The following is a 22,598-nucleotide window of genomic DNA, read 5'->3' as shown; positions in this document are numbered from 1 at the left end:
GTGACTTATTAATGTGGTGTAATATGGTTTATTAACCCAGTCTAGTGACTTATTAATGTGGTGTAATATGGTTTATTAACCCAGTGACTTGTTAATGTGGTGTAATATGATTTATTAACCCAGTCTGGTGACTTATTAATGTGGTGTAATATGGTTTATTAACCCAGTGACTTATTAATGAATATGATTTATTAACTTTATTAATGTGGTGTAATATGGTTTATTAACCCAGTGACTTATTAATGTGGTGTAATATGGTTTATTAACCCAGTGACTTATTAATGTGGTGTAATATGGTTTATTAACAGTGACTTATTAATGTGGTGTAATATGGTTTATTAACCCAGTCTAGTGACTTATTAATGTGGTGTAATATGGTTTATTAACCCAGTGACTTATTAATGTGGTGTAATATGGTTTATTAACAGTCTGACTTATTAATGTGGTGTAATATGGTTTATTAACCCAGTCTGTGACTTATTAATGTGGTGTAATATGGTTTATTAACCCAGTCTTATTAATGTGACTTATCTGGTGATGTGGTGTAATATGGTTTATTAACCCAGTCTAGTGACTTATTAATGTTATTAATGGTGTAATATGGTTTATTAACCCAGTGGTGTACTTATTAATGTGGTGTAATATGGTTTATTAACCCAGTGACTTATTAATGTGGTGTAATATGGTTTATTAACCCAGTCTGGTGACTTATTAATGTGGTGTAATATGGTTTATTAACCCAGTGACTTATTAATGTGGTGTAATATGGTTTATTAACCCAGTGACTTATTAATGTGGTGTAATATGACTTTTAATGTGGTGTAATATGGTTTATTAACCCAGTCTAGTGACTTATTAATGTGGTGTAATATGGTTTATTAATCCAGTGACTTATTAATGTGGTGTAATATGGTTTATTAACCCAGTCTGGTGACTTATTAATGTGGTGTAATATGGTTTATTAACCCAGTCTAGTGACTTATTAATGTGGTGTAATATGGTTTATTAACCCAGTCTGGTGACTTATTAATGTGGTGTAATATGATTTATTAACCCAGTGACTTATTAATGTGATGTAATATGGTTTATTAACCCAGTCTAGTGACTTATTAATGTGGTGTAATATGATTTATTAACCCAGTGACTTATTAATGTGGTGTAATATGGTTTATTAACCCAGTCTGGTGACTTATTAATGTGGTGTAATATGGTTTATTAACCCAGTCTAGTGACTTATTAATGTGGTGTAATATGGTTTATTAACCCAGTGACTTATTAATGTGGTGTAATATGGTTTATTAACCCAGTGACTTATTAATGTGGTGTAATATGATTTGTTAACCCAGTGACTTATTAATGTGGTGTAATATGGTTTATTAATCCAGTGACTTATTAATGTGGTGTAATATGGTTTATTAACCCAGTCTAGTGACTTATTAATGTGGTGTAATATGGTTTATTAACCCAGTGACTTATTAATGTGGTGTAATATGGTTTATTAACCCAGTGACTTATTAATGTGGTGTAATATGGTTTATTAATGTGGTGTAATATGGTTTATTAACCCAGTCTGGTGACTTATTAATGTGGTGTAATATGGTTTATTAACCCAGTGACTTATTAATGTGGTGTAATATGGTTTATTAACCCAGTCTGGTGACTTATTAATGTGGTGTAATATGGTTTACTAACCCAGTCTAGTGACTTAGTAATGTGGTGTAATATGGTTTATTAACCCAGTCTAGTGACTTAGTAATGTGGTGTAATATGGTTTATTAACCCAGTCTAGTGACTTATTAATGTGGTGTAATATGGTTTATTAACACAGTGACTTATTAATGTGGTGTAATATGGTTTATTAACCCAGTCTGGTGACTTATTAATGTGGTGTAATACGGTTTATTAACCCAGTCTAGTGACTTATTAATGTGGTGTAATATGGTTTATTAACCCAGTGACTTATTAATGTGGTGTAATATGGTTTATTAACCCAGTCACTTATTAATGTGGTGTAATATGGTTTATTAACCCAGTCTATAGACTTATTAATGTGGTGTAATATGGTTTATTAACCCAGTCACTTATTAATGTGGTGTAATATGGTTTATTAACCCAGTCTAGTGACTTATTAATGTGGTGTAATATGGTTTATTAACCCAGTGACTTATTAATGTGGTGTAATATGGTTTACTAACCCAGTGACTTATTAATGTGGTGTAATATGGTTTACTAACCCAGTCTAGTGACTTATTAATGTGGTGTAATATGGTTTATTAACCCAGTGACTTATTAATGTGGTGTAATATGGTTTATTAACCCAGTCTAGTGACTTATTAATGTGGTGTAATATGGTTTATTAACCCAGTGACTTATTAATGTGGTGTAATATGGTTTATTAACCCAGTCTAGTGACTTATTAATGTGGTGTAATATGGTTTATTAACCCAGTGACTTATTAATGTGGTGTAATATGATTTGTTAACCCAGTGACTTATTAATGTGGTGTAATATGGTTTATTAACCCAGTGACTTATTAATGTGGTGTAATATGGTTTATTAACCCAGTCTGGTGACTTATTAATGTGGTGTAATATGGTTTATTAACCCAGTGACTTATTAATGTGGTGTAATATGGTTTATTAACCCAGTCTGGTGACTTATTAATGTGGTGTAATATGGTTTATTAACCCAGTCTAGTGACTTAGTAATGTGGTGTAATATGGTTTATTAACCCAGTCTAGTGACTTATTAATGTGGTGTAATATGGTTTATTAACCCAGTCTAGTGACTTATTAATGTGGTGTAATATGGTTTATTAACACAGTGACTTATTAATGTGGTGTAATATGGTTTATTAACCCAGTCTGGTGACTTATTAATGTGGTGTAATATGGTTTATTAACCCAGTCTAGTGACTTATTAATGTGGTGTAATATGGTTTATTAACCCAGTGACTTATTAATGTGGTGTAATATGGTTTATTAACCCAGTCACTTATTAATGTGGTGTAATATGGTTTATTAACCCAGTCTATAGACTTATTAATGTGGTGTAATATGGTTTATTAACCCAGTGACTTATTAATGTGGTGTAATATGGTTTACTAACCCAGTGACTTATTAATGTGGTGTAATATGGTTTACTAACCCAGTCTAGTGACTTATTAATGTGGTGTAATATGGTTTATTAACCCAGTGACTTATTAATGTGGTGTAATATGGTTTATTAACCCAGTCTAGTGACTTATTAATGTGGTGTAATATGGTTTATTAACCCAGTGACTTATTAATGTGGTGTAATATGGTTTATTAACCCAGTCTAGTGACTTATTAATGTGGTGTAATATGGTTTATTAACCCAGTGACTTATTAATGTGGTGTAATATGGTTTATTAACCCAGTGACTTATTAATGTGGTGTAATATGGTTTATTAACCCAGTGACTTATTAATGTGGTGTAATATGGTTTATTAACCCAGTGACTTATTAATGTGGTGTAATATGATTTGTTAACCCAGTGACTTATTAATGTGGTGTAATATGGTTTATTAACCCAGTGACTTATTAATGTGGTGTAATATGGTTTATTAACCCAGTCTGGTGACTTATTAATGTGGTGTAATATGGTTTATTAACCCAGTGACTTATTAATGTGGTGTAATATGGTTTATTAACCCAGTGACTTATTAATGTGGTGTAATATGGTTTATTAACCCAGTCTGACTTATTAATGTGGTGTAATATGGTTTATTAACCCAGTGACTTATTAATGTGGTGTAATATGGTTTATTAACCCAGTGACTTATTAATGTGGTGTAATATGGTTTATTAACCCAGTCTATTGACTTATTAATGTGGTGTAATATGGTTTATTAACCCAGTCTATTGACTTATTAATGTGGTGTAATATGGTTTATTAACCCAGTGACTTATTAATATGGTGTAATATGGTTTATTAACCCAGTCTGGTGACTTATTAATGTGGTGTAATATGATTTATTAACCCAGTGACTTATTAATGTGGTGTAATATGGTTTATTAACCCAGTGACTTATTAATGTGGTGTAATATGGTTTATTAACCCAGTGACTTATTAATGTGGTGTAATATGATTTATTAACCCAGTGACTTATTAATGTGGTGTAATATGGTTTATTAACCCAGTGACTTATTAATGTGGTGTAATATGGTTTATTAACCCAGTGACTTATTAATGTGGTGTAATATGGCTTATTAACCCAGTCTGGTGACTTATTAATGTGGTGTAATATGGTTTATTAACCCAGTGACTTATTAATATGGTGTAATATGGTTTATTAACCCAGTGACTTATTAATGTGGTGTAATATGATTTATTAACCCAGTCTGGTGACTTATTAATGTGGTGTAATATGGTTTATTAATCCAGTGACTTATTAATGTGGTGTAATATGGTTTATTAACCCAGTCTGGTGACTTATTAATGTGGTGTAATATGGTTTATTAACCCAGTCTAGTGACTTATTAATGTGGTGTAATATGGTTTATTAACCCAGTCTGGTGACTTATTAATGTGGTGTAATATGATTTATTAACCCAGTGACTTATTAATGTGATGTAATATGGTTTATTAACCCAGTCTAGTGACTTATTAATGTGGTGTAATATGATTTATTAACCCAGTGACTTATTAATGTGGTGTAATATGGTTTATTAACCCAGTCTGGTGACTTATTAATGTGGTGTAATATGGTTTATTAACCCAGTCTAGTGACTTATTAATGTGGTGTAATATGGTTTATTAACCCAGTGACTTATTAATGTGGTGTAATATGGTTTATTAACCCAGTGACTTATTAATGTGGTGTAATATGATTTGTTAACCCAGTGACTTATTAATGTGGTGTAATATGGTTTATTAATCCAGTGACTTATTAATGTGGTGTAATATGGTTTATTAACCCAGTCTAGTGACTTATTAATGTGGTGTAATATGGTTTATTAACCCAGTCTAGTGACTTATTAATGTGGTGTAATATGGTTTATTAACCCAGTGACTTATTAATGTGGTGTAATATGGTTTATTAACCCAGTGACTTATTAATGTGGTGTAATATGGTTTATTAACCCAGTCTGGTGACTTATTAATGTGGTGTAATATGGTTTATTAACCCAGTGACTTATTAATGTGGTGTAATATGGTTTACTAACCCAGTCTAGTGACTTAGTAATGTGGTGTAATATGGTTTATTAACCCAGTCTAGTGACTTAGTAATGTGGTGTAATATGGTTTATTAACCCAGTCTAGTGACTTATTAATGTGGTGTAATATGGTTTATTAACACAGTGACTTATTAATGTGGTGTAATATGGTTTATTAACCCAGTCTGGTGACTTATTAATGTGGTGTAATACGGTTTATTAACCCAGTCTAGTGACTTATTAATGTGGTGTAATATGGTTTATTAACCCAGTGACTTATTAATGTGGTGTAATATGGTTTATTAACCCAGTCACTTATTAATGTGGTGTAATATGGTTTATTAACCCAGTCTATAGACTTATTAATGTGGTGTAATATGGTTTATTAACCCAGTCACTTATTAATGTGGTGTAATATGGTTTATTAACCCAGTCTAGTGACTTATTAATGTGGTGTAATATGGTTTATTAACCCAGTGACTTATTAATGTGGTGTAATATGGTTTACTAACCCAGTGACTTATTAATGTGGTGTAATATGGTTTATTAACCCAGTCTAGTGACTTATTAATGTGGTGTAATATGGTTTATTAACCCAGTCTAGTGACTTATTAATGTGGTGTAATATGGTTTATTAACACAGTGACTTATTAATGTGGTGTAATATGGTTTATTAACCCAGTCTGGTGACTTATTAATGTGGTGCAATATGATTTATTAACCCAGTGACTTATTAATGTGATGTAATATGGTTTATTAACCCAGTCTAGTGACTTATTAATGTGGTGTAATATGATTTATTAACCCAGTGACTTATTAATGTGGTGTAATATGGTTTATTAACCCAGTCTGGTGACTTATTAATGTGGTGTAATATGGTTTATTAACCCAGTCTAGTGACTTATTAATGTGGTGTAATATGGTTTATTAACCCAGTGACTTATTAATGTGGTGTAATATGGTTTATTAACCCAGTGACTTATTAATGTGGTGTAATATGATTTGTTAACCCAGTGACTTATTAATGTGGTGTAATATGGTTTATTAATCCAGTGACTTATTAATGTGGTGTAATATGGTTTATTAACCCAGTCTAGTGACTTATTAATGTGGTGTAATATGGTTTATTAACCCAGTCTAGTGACTTATTAATGTGGTGTAATATGGTTTATTAACCCAGTGACTTATTAATGTGGTGTAATATGGTTTATTAACCCAGTGACTTATTAATGTGGTGTAATATGGTTTATTAACCCAGTCTGGTGACTTATTAATGTGGTGTAATATGGTTTATTAACCCAGTGACTTATTAATGTGGTGTAATATGGTTTACTAACCCAGTCTAGTGACTTAGTAATGTGGTGTAATATGGTTTATTAACCCAGTCTAGTGACTTAGTAATGTGGTGTAATATGGTTTATTAACCCAGTCTAGTGACTTATTAATGTGGTGTAATATGGTTTATTAACACAGTGACTTATTAATGTGGTGTAATATGGTTTATTAAACCAGTCTGGTGACTTATTAATGTGGTGTAATACGGTTTATTAACCCAGTCTAGTGACTTATTAATGTGGTGTAATATGGTTTATTAACCCAGTGACTTATTAATGTGGTGTAATATGGTTTATTAACCCAGTCACTTATTAATGTGGTGTAATATGGTTTATTAACCCAGTCTATAGACTTATTAATGTGGTGTAATATGGTTTATTAACCCAGTCACTTATTAATGTGGTGTAATATGGTTTATTAACCCAGTCTAGTGACTTATTAATGTGGTGTAATATGGTTTATTAACCCAGTGACTTATTAATGTGGTGTAATATGGTTTACTAACCCAGTGACTTATTAATGTGGTGTAATATGGTTTATTAACCCAGTCTAGTGACTTATTAATGTGGTGTAATATGGTTTATTAACCCAGTCTAGTGACTTATTAATGTGGTGTAATATGGTTTATTAACACAGTGACTTATTAATGTGGTGTAATATGGTTTATTAACCCAGTCTGGTGACTTATTAATGTGGTGTAATATGGTTTATTAACCCAGTCTAGTGACTTATTAATGTGGTGTAATATGGTTTATTAACCCAGTGACTTATTAATGTGGTGTAATATGGTTTATTAACCCAGTCTATTGACTTATTAATGTGGTGTAATATGGTTTATTAACCCAGTCACTTATTAATGTGGTGTAATATGGTTTATTAACCCAGTCTAGTGACTTATTAATGTGGTGTAATATGGTTTATTAACCCAGTGACTTATTAATGTGGTGTAATATGGTTTACTAACCCAGTGACTTATTAATGTGGTGTAATATGGTTTGTTAACCCAGTCTGGTGACTTATTAATGTGGTGTAATATGGTTTATTAACCCAGTGACTTATTAATGTGGTGTAATATGGTTTATTAACCCAGTCTAGTGACTTATTAATGTGGTGTAATATGGTTTATTAACCCAGTGACTTATTAATGTGGTGTAATATGGTTTATTAACCCAGTCTAGTGACTTATTAATGTGGTGTAATATGGTTTATTAACCCAGTGAGTTATTAATGTGGTGTAATATGGTTTATTAACCCAGTGACTTATTAATGTGGTGTAATATGGTTTATTAACCCAGTGACTTATTAATGTGGTGTAATATGGTTTATTAACCCAGTCTGGTGACTTATTAATGTGGTGTAATATGGTTTATTAACCCAGTGACTTATTAATGTGGTGTAATATGGTTTATTAACCCAGTGACTTATTAATGTGGTGTAATATGATTTATTAACCCAGTCTGGTGACTTATTAATGTGGTGTAATATGGTTTATTAATCCAGTGACTTATTAATGTGGTGTAATATGGTTTATTAACCCAGTCTGGTGACTTATTAATGTGGTGTAATATGGTTTATTAACCCAGTCTAGTGACTTATTAATGTGGTGTAATATGGTTTATTAACCCAGTCTAGTGACTTATTAATGTGGTGTAATATGGTTTATTAACCCAGTGAGTTATTAATGTGGTGTAATATGGTTTATTAACCCAGTGACTTATTAATGTGGTGTAATATGGTTTATTAACCCAGTGACTTATTAATGTGGTGTAATATGGTTTATTAACCCAGTCTGGTGACTTATTAATGTGGTGTAATATGGTTTATTAACCCAGTGACTTATTAATATGGTGTAATATGGTTTATTAACCCAGTGACTTATTAATGTGGTGTAATATGATTTATTAACCCAGTCTGGTGACTTATTAATGTGGTGTAATATGGTTTATTAATCCAGTGACTTATTAATGTGGTGTAATATGGTTTATTAACCCAATCTGGTGACTTATTAATGTGGTGTAATATGGTTTATTAACCCAGTCTAGTGACTTATTAATGTGGTGTAATATGGTTTATTAACCCAGTCTGGTGACTTATTAATGTGGTGTAATATGATTTATTAACCCAGTGACTTATTAATGTGATGTAATATGGTTTATTAACCCAGTCTAGTGACTTATTAATGTGGTGTAATATGATTTATTAACCCAGTGACTTATTAATGTGGTGTAATATGGTTTATTAACCCAGTCTGGTGACTTATTAATGTGGTGTAATATGGTTTATTAACCCAGTCTAGTGACTTATTAATGTGGTGTAATATGGTTTATTAACCCAGTGACTTATTAATGTGGTGTAATATGGTTTATTAACCCAGTGACTTATTAATGTGGTGTAATATGGTTTATTAACCCAGTCTGGTGACTTATTAATGTGGTGTAATATGGTTTATTAACCCAGTGACTTATTAATGTGGTGTAATATGGTTTATTAACCCAGTCTGGTGACTTATTAATGTGGTGTAATATGGTTTACTAACCCAGTCTAGTGACTTAGTAATGTGGTGTAATATGGTTTATTAACCCAGTCTAGTGACTTAGTAATGTGGTGTAATATGGTTTATTAACCCAGTCTAGTGACTTATTAATGTGGTGTAATATGGTTTATTAACACAGTGACTTATTAATGTGGTGTAATATGGTTTATTAACCCAGTCTGGTGACTTATTAATGTGGTGTAATACGGTTTATTAACCCAGTCTAGTGACTTATTAATGTGGTGTAATATGGTTTATTAACCCAGTGACTTATTAATGTGGTGTAATATGGTTTATTAACCCAGTCACTTATTAATGTGGTGTAATATGGTTTATTAACCCAGTCTATAGACTTATTAATGTGGTGTAATATGGTTTATTAACCCAGTCACTTATTAATGTGGTGTAATATGGTTTATTAACCCAGTCTAGTGACTTATTAATGTGGTGTAATATGGTTTATTAACCCAGTGACTTATTAATGTGGTGTAATATGGTTTACTAACCCAGTGACTTATTAATGTGGTGTAATATGGTTTACTAACCCAGTCTAGTGACTTATTAATGTGGTGTAATATGGTTTATTAACCCAGTGACTTATTAATGTGGTGTAATATGGTTTATTAACCCAGTCTAGTGACTTATTAATGTGGTGTAATATGGTTTATTAACCCAGTGACTTATTAATGTGGTGTAATATGGTTTATTAACCCAGTCTAGTGACTTATTAATGTGGTGTAATATGGTTTATTAACCCAGTGAGTTATTAATGTGGTGTAATATGGTTTATTAACCCAGTGACTTATTAATGTGGTGTAATATGGTTTATTAACCCAGTGACTTATTAATGTGGTGTAATATGGTTTATTAACCCAGTCTGGTGACTTATTAATGTGGTGTAATATGGTTTATTAACCCAGTGACTTATTAATGTGGTGTAATATGGTTTATTAACCCAGTCTGGTGACTTATTAATGTGGTGTAATATGGTTTACTAACCCAGTCTAGTGACGTGGTGTAATATGGTTTATTAACCCAGTCTAGTGACTTAGTAATGTGGTGTAATATGGTTTATTAACCCAGTCTAGTGACTTATTAATGTTGTGTAATATGGTTTATTAACACAGTGACTTATTAATGTGGTGTAATATGGTTTATTAACCCAGTCTGGTGACTTATTAATGTGGTGTAATACGGTTTATTAACCCAGTCTAGTGACTTATTAATGTGGTGTAATATGGTTTATTAACCCAGTGACTTATTAATGTGGTGTAATATGGTTTATTAACCCAGTCACTTATTAATGTGGTGTAATATGGTTTATTAACCCAGTCTATAGACTTATTAATGTGGTGTAATATGGTTTATTAACCCAGTCACTTATTAATGTGGTGTAATATGGTTTATTAACCCAGTCTAGTGACTTATTAATGTGGTGTAATATGGTTTATTAACCCAGTGACTTATTAATGTGGTGTAATATGGTTTACTAACCCAGTGACTTATTAATGTGGTGTAATATGGTTTACTAACCCAGTCTAGTGACTTATTAATGTGGTGTAATATGGTTTATTAACCCAGTGACTTATTAATGTGGTGTAATATGGTTTATTAACCCAGTCTAGTGACTTATTAATGTGGTGTAATATGGTTTATTAACCCAGTGACTTATTAATGTGGTGTAATATGGTTTATTAACCCAGTCTAGTGACTTATTAATGTGGTGTAATATGGTTTATTAACCCAGTGAGTTATTAATGTGGTGTAATATGGTTTATTAACCCAGTGACTTATTAATGTGGTGTAATATGGTTTATTAATCCAGTGACTTATTAATGTGGTGTAATATGGTTTATTAACCCAGTCTGGTGACTTATTAATGTGGTGTAATATGGTTTATTAACCCAGTGACTTATTAATGTGGTGTAATATGGTTTATTAACCCAGTGAGTTATTAATGTGGTGTAATATGGTTTATTAACCCAGTCTGGTGACTTATTAATGTGGTGTAATATGGTTTATTAACCCAGTGACTTATTAATGTGGTGTAATATGGTTTATTAACCCAGTGAGTTATTAATGTGGTGTAATATGGTTTATTAACCCAGTCTATTGACTTAATAATGTGGTGTAATATGGTTTATTAACCCAGTGACTTATTAATGTGGTGTAATATGGTTTATTAACCCAGTCTAGTGACTTATTAATGTGGTGTAATATGGTTTATTAACCCAGTCTATTGACTTATTAATGTGGTGTAATATGGTTTATTAACCCAGTGACTTATTAATATGGTGTAATATGGTTTATTAACCCAGTCTGGTGACTTATTAATGTGGTGTAATATGATTTATTAACCCAGTGACTTATTAATGTGGTGTAATATGGTTTATTAACCCAGTGACTTATTAATGTGGTGTAATATGGTTTATTAACCCAGTGACTTATTAATGTGGTGTAATATGATTTATTAACCCAGTGACTTATTAATGTGGTGTAATATGGTTTATTAACCCAGTGACTTATTAATGTGGTGTAATATGGTTTATTAACCCAGTGACTTATTAATGTGGTGTAATATGGCTTATTAACCCAGTCTGGTGACTTATTAATGTGGTGTAATATGGTTTATTAACCCAGTGACTTATTAATATGGTGTAATATGGTTTATTAACCCAGTGACTTATTAATGTGGTGTAATATGATTTATTAACCCAGTCTGGTGACTTATTAATGTGGTGTAATATGGTTTATTAATCCAGTGACTTATTAATGTGGTGTAATATGGTTTATTAACCCAGTCTGGTGACTTATTAATGTGGTGTAATATGGTTTATTAACCCAGTCTAGTGACTTATTAATGTGGTGTAATATGGTTTATTAACCCAGTCTGGTGACTTATTAATGTGGTGTAATATGATTTATTAACCCAGTGACTTATTAATGTGATGTAATATGGTTTATTAACCCAGTCTAGTGACTTATTAATGTGGTGTAATATGATTTATTAACCCAGTGACTTATTAATGTGGTGTAATATGGTTTATTAACCCAGTCTGGTGACTTATTAATGTGGTGTAATATGGTTTATTAACCCAGTCTAGTGACTTATTAATGTGGTGTAATATGGTTTATTAACCCAGTGACTTATTAATGTGGTGTAATATGGTTTATTAACCCAGTGACTTATTAATGTGGTGTAATATGATTTGTTAACCCAGTGACTTATTAATGTGGTGTAATATGGTTTATTAATCCAGTGACTTATTAATGTGGTGTAATATGGTTTATTAACCCAGTCTAGTGACTTATTAATGTGGTGTAATATGGTTTATTAACCCAGTCTAGTGACTTATTAATGTGGTGTAATATGGTTTATTAACCCAGTGACTTATTAATGTGGTGTAATATGGTTTATTAACCCAGTGACTTATTAATGTGGTGTAATATGGTTTATTAACCCAGTCTGGTGACTTATTAATGTGGTGTAATATGGTTTATTAACCCAGTGACTTATTAATGTGGTGTAATATGGTTTACTAACCCAGTCTAGTGACTTAGTAATGTGGTGTAATATGGTTTATTAACCCAGTCTAGTGACTTAGTAATGTGGTGTAATATGGTTTATTAACCCAGTCTAGTGACTTATTAATGTGGTGTAATATGGTTTATTAACACAGTGACTTATTAATGTGGTGTAATATGGTTTATTAACCCAGTCTGGTGACTTATTAATGTGGTGTAATACGGTTTATTAACCCAGTGACTTATTAATGTGGTGTAATATGGTTTACTAACCCAGTGACTTATTAATGTGGTGTAATATGGTTTATTAACCCAGTCTAGTGACTTATTAATGTGGTGTAATATGGTTTATTAACCCAGTCTAGTGACTTATTAATGTGGTGTAATATGGTTTATTAACACAGTGACTTATTAATGTGGTGTAATATGGTTTATTAACCCAGTCTGGTGACTTATTAATGTGGTGTAATATGGTTTATTAACCCAGTCTAGTGACTTATTAATGTGGTGTAATATGGTTTATTAACCCAGTGACTTATTAATGTGGTGTAATATGGTTTATTAACCCAGTCTATTGACTTATTAATGTGGTGTAATATGGTTTATTAACCCAGTCACTTATTAATGTGGTGTAATATGGTTTATTAACCCAGTCTAGTGACTTATTAATGTGGTGTAATATGGTTTATTAACCCAGTGACTTATTAATGTGGTGTAATATGGTTTACTAACCCAGTGACTTATTAATGTGGTGTAATATGGTTTGTTAACCCAGTCTGGTGACTTATTAATGTGGTGTAATATGGTTTATTAACCCAGTGACTTATTAATGTGGTGTAATATGGTTTATTAACCCAGTCTAGTGACTTATTAATGTGGTGTAATATGGTTTATTAACCCAGTGACTTATTAATGTGGTGTAATATGGTTTATTAACCCAGTCTAGTGACTTATTAATGTGGTGTAATATGGTTTATTAACCCAGTGAGTTATTAATGTGGTGTAATATGGTTTATTAACCCAGTGACTTATTAATGTGGTGTAATATGGTTTATTAACCCAGTGACTTATTAATGTGGTGTAATATGGTTTATTAACCCAGTCTGGTGACTTATTAATGTGGTGTAATATGGTTTATTAACCCAGTGACTTATTAATGTGGTGTAATATGGTTTATTAACCCAGTGACTTATTAATGTGGTGTAATATGATTTATTAACCCAGTCTGGTGACTTATTAATGTGGTGTAATATGGTTTATTAATCCAGTGACTTATTAATGTGGTGTAATATGGTTTATTAACCCAGTCTGGTGACTTATTAATGTGGTGTAATATGGTTTATTAACCCAGTCTAGTGACTTATTAATGTGGTGTAATATGGTTTATTAACCCAGTCTAGTGACTTATTAATGTGGTGTAATATGGTTTATTAACCCAGTGAGTTATTAATGTGGTGTAATATGGTTTATTAACCCAGTGACTTATTAATGTGGTGTAATATGGTTTATTAACCCAGTGACTTATTAATGTGGTGTAATATGGTTTATTAACCCAGTCTGGTGACTTATTAATGTGGTGTAATATGGTTTATTAACCCAGTGACTTATTAATATGGTGTAATATGGTTTATTAACCCAGTGACTTATTAATGTGGTGTAATATGATTTATTAACCCAGTCTGGTGACTTATTAATGTGGTGTAATATGGTTTATTAATCCAGTGACTTATTAATGTGGTGTAATATGGTTTATTAACCCAATCTGGTGACTTATTAATGTGGTGTAATATGGTTTATTAACCCAGTCTAGTGACTTATTAATGTGGTGTAATATGGTTTATTAACCCAGTCTGGTGACTTATTAATGTGGTGTAATATGATTTATTAACCCAGTGACTTATTAATGTGATGTAATATGGTTTATTAACCCAGTCTAGTGACTTATTAATGTGGTGTAATATGATTTATTAACCCAGTGACTTATTAATGTGGTGTAATATGGTTTATTAACCCAGTCTGGTGACTTATTAATGTGGTGTAATATGGTTTATTAACCCAGTCTAGTGACTTATTAATGTGGTGTAATATGGTTTATTAACCCAGTGACTTATTAATGTGGTGTAATATGGTTTATTAACCCAGTGACTTATTAATGTGGTGTAATATGGTTTATTAACCCAGTCTGGTGACTTATTAATGTGGTGTAATATGGTTTATTAACCCAGTGACTTATTAATGTGGTGTAATATGGTTTATTAACCCAGTCTGGTGACTTATTAATGTGGTGTAATATGGTTTACTAACCCAGTCTAGTGACTTAGTAATGTGGTGTAATATGGTTTATTAACCCAGTCTAGTGACTTAGTAATGTGGTGTAATATGGTTTATTAACCCAGTCTAGTGACTTATTAATGTGGTGTAATATGGTTTATTAACACAGTGACTTATTAATGTGGTGTAATATGGTTTATTAACCCAGTCTGGTGACTTATTAATGTGGTGTAATACGGTTTATTAACCCAGTCTAGTGACTTATTAATGTGGTGTAATATGGTTTATTAACCCAGTGACTTATTAATGTGGTGTAATATATGGTTTATTAACCCAGTCACTTATTAATGTGGTGTAATATGGTTTATTAACCCAGTCTATAGACTTATTAATGTGGTGTAATATGGTTTATTAACCCAGTCACTTATTAATGTGGTGTAATATGGTTTATTAACCCAGTCTAGTGACTTATTAATGTGGTGTAATATGGTTTATTAACCCAGTGACTTATTAATGTGGTGTAATATGGTTTACTAACCCAGTGACTTATTAATGTGGTGTAATATGGTTTACTAACCCAGTCTAGTGACTTATTAATGTGGTGTAATATGGTTTATTAACCCAGTGACTTATTAATGTGGTGTAATATGGTTTATTAACCCAGTCTAGTGACTTATTAATGTGGTGTAATATGGTTTATTAACCCAGTGACTTATTAATGTGGTGTAATATGGTTTATTAACCCAGTCTAGTGACTTATTAATGTGGTGTAATATGGTTTATTAACCCAGTGAGTTATTAATGTGGTGTAATATGGTTTATTAACCCAGTGACTTATTAATGTGGTGTAATATGGTTTATTAACCCAGTGACTTATTAATGTGGTGTAATATGGTTTATTAACCCAGTCTGGTGACTTATTAATGTGGTGTAATATGGTTTATTAACCCAGTGACTTATTAATGTGGTGTAATATGGTTTATTAACCCAGTCTGGTGACTTATTAATGTGGTGTAATATGGTTTACTAACCCAGTCTAGTGACGTGGTGTAATATGGTTTATTAACCCAGTCTAGTGACTTAGTAATGTGGTGTAATATGGTTTATTAACCCAGTCTAGTGACTTATTAATGTTGTGTAATATGGTTTATTAACACAGTGACTTATTAATGTGGTGTAATATGGTTTATTAACCCAGTCTGGTGACTTATTAATGTGGTGTAATACGGTTTATTAACCCAGTCTAGTGACTTATTAATGTGGTGTAATATGGTTTATTAACCCAGTGACTTATTAATGTGGTGTAATATGGTTTATTAACCCAGTCACTTATTAATGTGGTGTAATATGGTTTATTAACCCAGTCTATAGACTTATTAATGTGGTGTAATATGGTTTATTAACCCAGTCACTTATTAATGTGGTGTAATATGGTTTATTAACCCAGTCTAGTGACTTATTAATGTGGTGTAATATGGTTTATTAACCCAGTGACTTATTAATGTGGTGTAATATGGTTTACTAACCCAGTGACTTATTAATGTGGTGTAATATGGTTTACTAACCCAGTCTAGTGACTTATTAATGTGGTGTAATATGGTTTATTAACCCAGTGACTTATTAATGTGGTGTAATATGGTTTATTAACCCAGTCTAGTGACTTATTAATGTGGTGTAATATGGTTTATTAACCCAGTGACTTATTAATGTGGTGTAATATGGTTTATTAACCCAGTCTAGTGACTTATTAATGTGGTGTAATATGGTTTATTAACCCAGTGAGTTATTAATGTGGTGTAATATGGTTTATTAACCCAGTGACTTATTAATGTGGTGTAATATGGTTTATTAATCCAGTGACTTATTAATGTGGTGTAATATGGTTTATTAACCCAGTCTGGTGACTTATTAATGTGGTGTAATATGGTTTATTAACCCAGTGACTTATTAATGTGGTGTAATATGGTTTATTAACCCAGTGAGTTATTAATGTGGTGTAATATGGTTTATTAACCCAGTCTGGTGACTTATTAATGTGGTGTAATATGGTTTATTAACCCAGTGACTTATTAATGTGGTGTAATATGGTTTATTAACCCAGTGAGTTATTAATGTGGTGTAATATGGTTTATTAACCCAGTCTATTGACTTAATAATGTGGTGTAATATGGTTTATTAACCCAGTGACTTATTAATGTGGTGTAATATGGTTTATTAACCCAGTCTAGTGACTTATTAATGTGGTGTAATATGGTTTATTAACCCAGTCTATTGACTTATTAATGTGGTGTAATATGGTTTATTAACCCAGTGACTTATTAATATGGTGTAATATGGTTTATTAACCCAGTCTGGTGACTTATTAATGTGGTGTAATATGATTTATTAACCCAGTGACTTATTAATGTGGTGTAATATGGTTTATTAACCCAGTGACTTATTAATGTGGTGTAATATGGTTTATTAACCCAGTGACTTATTAATGTGGTGTAATATGATTTATTAACCCAGTGACTTATTAATGTGGTGTAATATGGTTTATTAACCCAGTGACTTATTAATGTGGTGTAATATGGTTTATTAACCCAGTGACTTATTAATGTGGTGTAATATGGCTTATTAACCCAGTCTGGTGACTTATTAATGTGGTGTAATATGGTTTATTAACCCAGTGACTTATTAATATGGTGTAATATGGTTTATTAACCCAGTGACTTATTAATGTGGTGTAATATGATTTATTAACCCAGTCTGGTGACTTATTAATGTGGTGTAATATGGTTTATTAATCCAGTGACTTATTAATGTGGTGTAATATGGTTTATTAACCCAGTCTGGTGACTTATTAATGTGGTGTAATATGGTTTATTAACCCAGTCTAGTGACTTATTAATGTGGTGTAATATGGTTTATTAACCCAGTCTGGTGACTTATTAATGTGGTGTAATATGATTTATTAACCCAGTGACTTATTAATGTGATGTAATATGGTTTATTAACCCAGTCTAGTGACTTATTAATGTGGTGTAATATGATTTATTAACCCAGTGACTTATTAATGTGGTGTAATATGGTTTATTAACCCAGTCTGGTGACTTATTAATGTGGTGTAATATGGTTTATTAACCCAGTCTAGTGACTTATTAATGTGGTGTAATATGGTTTATTAACCCAGTGACTTATTAATGTGGTGTAATATGGTTTATTAACCCAGTGACTTATTAATGTGGTGTAATATGATTTGTTAACCCAGTGACTTATTAATGTGGTGTAATATGGTTTATTAATCCAGTGACTTATTAATGTGGTGTAATATGGTTTATTAACCCAGTCTAGTGACTTATTAATGTGGTGTAATATGGTTTATTAACCCAGTCTAGTGACTTATTAATGTGGTGTAATATGGTTTATTAACCCAGTGACTTATTAATGTGGTGTAATATGGTTTATTAACCCAGTGACTTATTAATGTGGTGTAATATGGTTTATTAACCCAGTCTGGTGACTTATTAATGTGGTGTAATATGGTTTATTAACCCAGTGACTTATTAATGTGGTGTAATATGGTTTACTAACCCAGTCTAGTGACTTAGTAATGTGGTGTAATATGGTTTATTAACCCAGTCTAGTGACTTAGTAATGTGGTGTAATATGGTTTATTAACCCAGTCTAGTGACTTATTAATGTGGTGTAATATGGTTTATTAACACAGTGACTTATTAATGTGGTGTAATATGGTTTATTAACCCAGTCTGGTGACTTATTAATGTGGTGTAATACGGTTTATTAACCCAGTCTAGTGACTTATTAATGTGGTGTAATATGGTTTATTAACCCAGTGACTTATTAATGTGGTGTAATATGGTTTATTAACCCAGTCTATAGACTTATTAATGTGGTGTAATATGGTTTATTAACCCAGTCACTTATTAATGTGGTGTAATATGGTTTATTAACCCAGTCTAGTGACTTATTAATGTGGTGTAATATGGTTTATTAACCCAGTGACTTATTAATGTGGTGTAATATGGTTTACTAACCCAGTGACTTATTAATGTGGTGTAATATGGTTTATTAACCCAGTGACTTATTAATGTGGTGTAATATGGTTTATTAACCCAGTCTAGTGACTTATTAATGTGGTGTAATATGGTTTATTAACCCAGTGACTTATTAATGTGGTGTAATATGGTTTATTAACCCAGTCTAGTGACTTATTAATGTGGTGTAATATGGTTTATTAACCCAGTGAGTTATTAATGTGGTGTAATATGGTTTATTAACCCAGTGACTTATTAATGTGGTGTAATATGGTTTATTAATCCAGTGACTTATTAATGTGGTGTAATATGGTTTATTAACCCACTCTGGTGACTTATTAATGTGGTGTAATATGGTTTATTAACCCAGTCTATTGACTTATTAATGTGGTGTAATATGGTTTATTAACCCAGTGAGTTATTAATGTGGTGTAATATGGTTTATTAACCCAGTCTGGTGACTTATTAATGTGGTGTAATATGGTTTATTAACCCAGTGACTTATTAATGTGGTGTAATATGGTTTATTAACCCAGTGAGTTATTAATGTGGTGTAATATGGTTTATTAACCCAGTCTATTGACTTATTAATGTGGTGTAATATGGTTTATTAACCCAGTGACTTATTAATGTGGTGTAATATGGTTTATTAACCCAGTCTAGTGACTTATTAATGTGGTGTAATATGGTTTATTAACCCAGTCTATTGACTTATTAATGTGGTGTAATATGGTTTATTAACCCAGTCTATTGACTTATTAATGTGGTGTAATATGGTTTATTAACCCAGTGACTTATTAATGTGGTGTAATATGGTTTATTAAGCCAGTCTGGTGACTTATTAATGTGGTGTAATATGATTTATTAACCCAGTGACTTATTAATGTGGTGTAATATGGTTTATTAACCCAGTGACTTATTAATGTGGTGTAATATGGTTTATTAACCCAGTGACTTATTAATGTGGTGTAATATGATTTATTAACCCAGTGACTTATTAATGTGGTGTAATATGGTTTATTAACCCAGTGACTTATTAATGTGGTGTAATATGGTTTATTAACCCAGTCTGGTGACTTATTAATGTGGTGTAATATGATTTATTAACCCAGTGACTTATTAATGTGGTGTAATATGGTTTATTAACCCAGTGACTTATTAATGTGGTGTAATATGGTTTATTAACCCAGTCTAGTGACTTATAATCATAGTATATACCATCTGCGTTACCGTTCTGCGTAGTCCTGATTTACAGGGCCAATGGAAGTCTTTTGTTCTTGGTATAATGGCATATGAAACTGGCATGGTCGTGTTAATATAATAAATATAATAATATAATATATAATAATAATAATATATATTCCATTTAGCAGACGCTTTTATGGCATATGAAACTGGCATGGTCTTGTTCCTGGTATAATGGCATATGAAACTGGCATGGTATTGGTATAATGGCATATGAAACTGGCATGGTCTTGTTCTTGGTATAATGGCATATGAAACTGGCATGGTCTTGTTCCTGGTATAATGGCATATGAAACTGGCATGGTCTTGGTATAATGGCATATGAAACTGGCATGGTCAACCATTTTTATTTTGCCAATGTTGATTCAATGTCATTTTGACCTTTCAGGTTGAACGCAATGCAGGTGGAAGATGCCTCAGATGTTGACTGGGAAGAAATTGCTCACACAATTGGGTAAGAGGTTGTTATTATACACAGATTATACTTTGTTATTAGACAATGTTGCATTTTCATTATTAATACCATTTTCTCTGACAGAGGTCTGTATTATGAATAAAATAAATTATGTTCGTATTTACGTTTCGATTCTCAAACCAGATGTTTTAACTGTCTACAAACTCGGTCGTTAATCGTCATAGAAAGGGTTTCTGTACAGTAGAGACTCAGCCTTGGCCAAATGTTTCCTACCTTCTAGGAGTGAGGAGTACAACAGCACATGGCAGGGTGGTTTATGTGTGTGGGAATGCTATGCTATCTGCTAACCTTTCCTGTTTTAAAGGGGAGTCACTCCTTGCTACGTACAGATGCACTACTACAAGCTAAAAGACAACAGCACATGGCAGGGTGGTTTATGTGTGTGGGAATGCTATGCTATCTGCTAACCTTTCCTGTTTTAAAGGGGAGTCACTCCTTGCTACGTACAGATGCACTACCACAAGCTAAAAGTAGCCAAAGTGCCGTTGCGTCAGAGCATGTCTTTCTGTGGTAAGCTGCTGTCATACACACATTTGTTTTTTGTTTTAGGTTGGAGGTATGCGTTTAGAATAGTTGAGTGCAAGTCACTATGATCAGTGTTCCGGTGACATCACTTCCAAGGGACAGGAAGTATAAGCTAGCTCCATCTTGACTGCATGTTTTTAACCTCCTTTATTCATCTCCAGCACTATACAAGTCTACATATGTGTAAATTATGTTTCTACATTCGGAAAGAGATGAAAACCTCAGAAGAAAATGTCATGTGTGATCACATGTAAAACCACTGATTGGCCCCCCCAACCCCTCCTTCAAATATAATGCTGCTTCGAGGAAGAATCTTGTTGTTTGCTGAACACATTTACTAATTTAATGTATATGTACTATATTTACTTTCAGAGACCATTGATTTCCTGTACAGTCGTGTTCTGCCCAAGTTTGAAGAGCTCCTCCGACACAGTCAGACCGAGTCAGGGGAGACCGAGTCCAGAGAAGATCCACAAGAGCACTTCCTGCTCTCAGAGATCTTTGAAGATGAGGACGACTGAGATTATTACGGCGAGGTTCAGAACAGTTGATTATCAATCTTAAAAAAAAAAAATAATATTATTATTTTTTTTTTATCTCTGAGCTTTATATTTTGGATGTATTTTAAAGGCATCTTTTGAAAAGAGTAGTTTGGATGTAGATGGTGAAAATCTATTGGACGGTACTGAAAATGCTGGTCAGGAGTTTTCCTTTTTTCTGACATTCACCGATTAAAGATGGATGCTTTGTTAACATGATAACATCCCCAGGGGCTGATCATTTGGAGCCTGGTCTGCTGTAGTGTGCAGCCACCCCTTATTGCTAGATCAGTAGTGTGCAGCCACCCCTTATTGCTGGATCAGTAGTGTGCAGCCACCCCTTATTGCTGGATCAGTAGTGTGCAGCCACCCCTTATTGCTAGATCAGTAGTGTGCAGCCACCCCTTATTGCTGGATCAGTAGTGTGCAGCCACCCCTTATTGCTGGATCAGTAGTGTGCAGCCACCCCTTATTGCTGGATCAGTAGCCCATATTGTTTATGTAACATAGTTACCAGGAAGTATTCCAAAAGCATGGACATCTGTAGTAGTATGATGTAGACATCTATCACTCCATTAGGGTGGGGATATAAATGATGTAGACATCTATCACTCCATTAGGGTGGGGATACACATGATGTAGACATCTATCACTCTATTAGGGTGGGGATACACATGATGTAGACATCTATCACTGTCATGTTTGTCATTCATTGTCATGTCTTGTCCCTGTGCTCCCCATGCTATTCGTTTCCCTCTGCTGGTCTTGTTTGGTTCTATCCCTCTCTCTCCCCCTCCCTCTCTCACTCTCTCGCTCTCTCTTCTCTCTGTCGTTCCGTTCCTGCTCCCAGCTGTTCCTATTCCCCTAATCATCATTTAATTCCCACACCTGTTCCCGATCCTTTCCCCTGATTAGACTCCCTATTTATTC

General features: G+C 32.5%; 2 protein-coding genes across 2 annotated transcripts in view; one reads left to right on the top strand and one right to left on the bottom strand.

Moving 5' to 3' along the window:
• The window catches only part of atrx (ATRX chromatin remodeler), a 92,409-nt gene extending 72,220 nt beyond the window's left edge, over positions 1 to 20,189 (bottom strand). The window contains 1 exon segment of the mRNA XM_046293549.1: positions 20,138 to 20,189. Within this exon segment, the coding sequence (XP_046149505.1) occupies positions 20,138 to 20,189 (52 nt within the window).
• Positions 20,190 to 20,523: 334 nt separating this feature from the next.
• LOC123994234 (transcription termination factor 1) lies at positions 20,524 to 22,345 on the top strand. Its single transcript, XM_046296775.1, has 3 exons — positions 20,524 to 20,583; positions 21,029 to 21,114; positions 21,502 to 22,345. Exons 1-3 carry the CDS (start codon positions 20,528 to 20,530, stop codon positions 21,648 to 21,650), a joined length of 291 nt encoding a protein of 96 aa, XP_046152731.1. The 5' UTR covers positions 20,524 to 20,527; the 3' UTR covers positions 21,651 to 22,345.
• Positions 22,346 to 22,598: the final 253 nt, after the last annotated feature.

This window comes from Oncorhynchus gorbuscha, linkage group LG13 (assembly GCF_021184085.1).
Source record: "Oncorhynchus gorbuscha isolate QuinsamMale2020 ecotype Even-year linkage group LG13, OgorEven_v1.0, whole genome shotgun sequence".
Taxonomy (NCBI): Eukaryota; Metazoa; Chordata; class Actinopteri; order Salmoniformes; family Salmonidae; genus Oncorhynchus; species Oncorhynchus gorbuscha.
The sequence above is the reverse complement of the archived record's forward strand: the minus strand, read 5'-3'. Positions and strand labels throughout refer to the sequence as shown.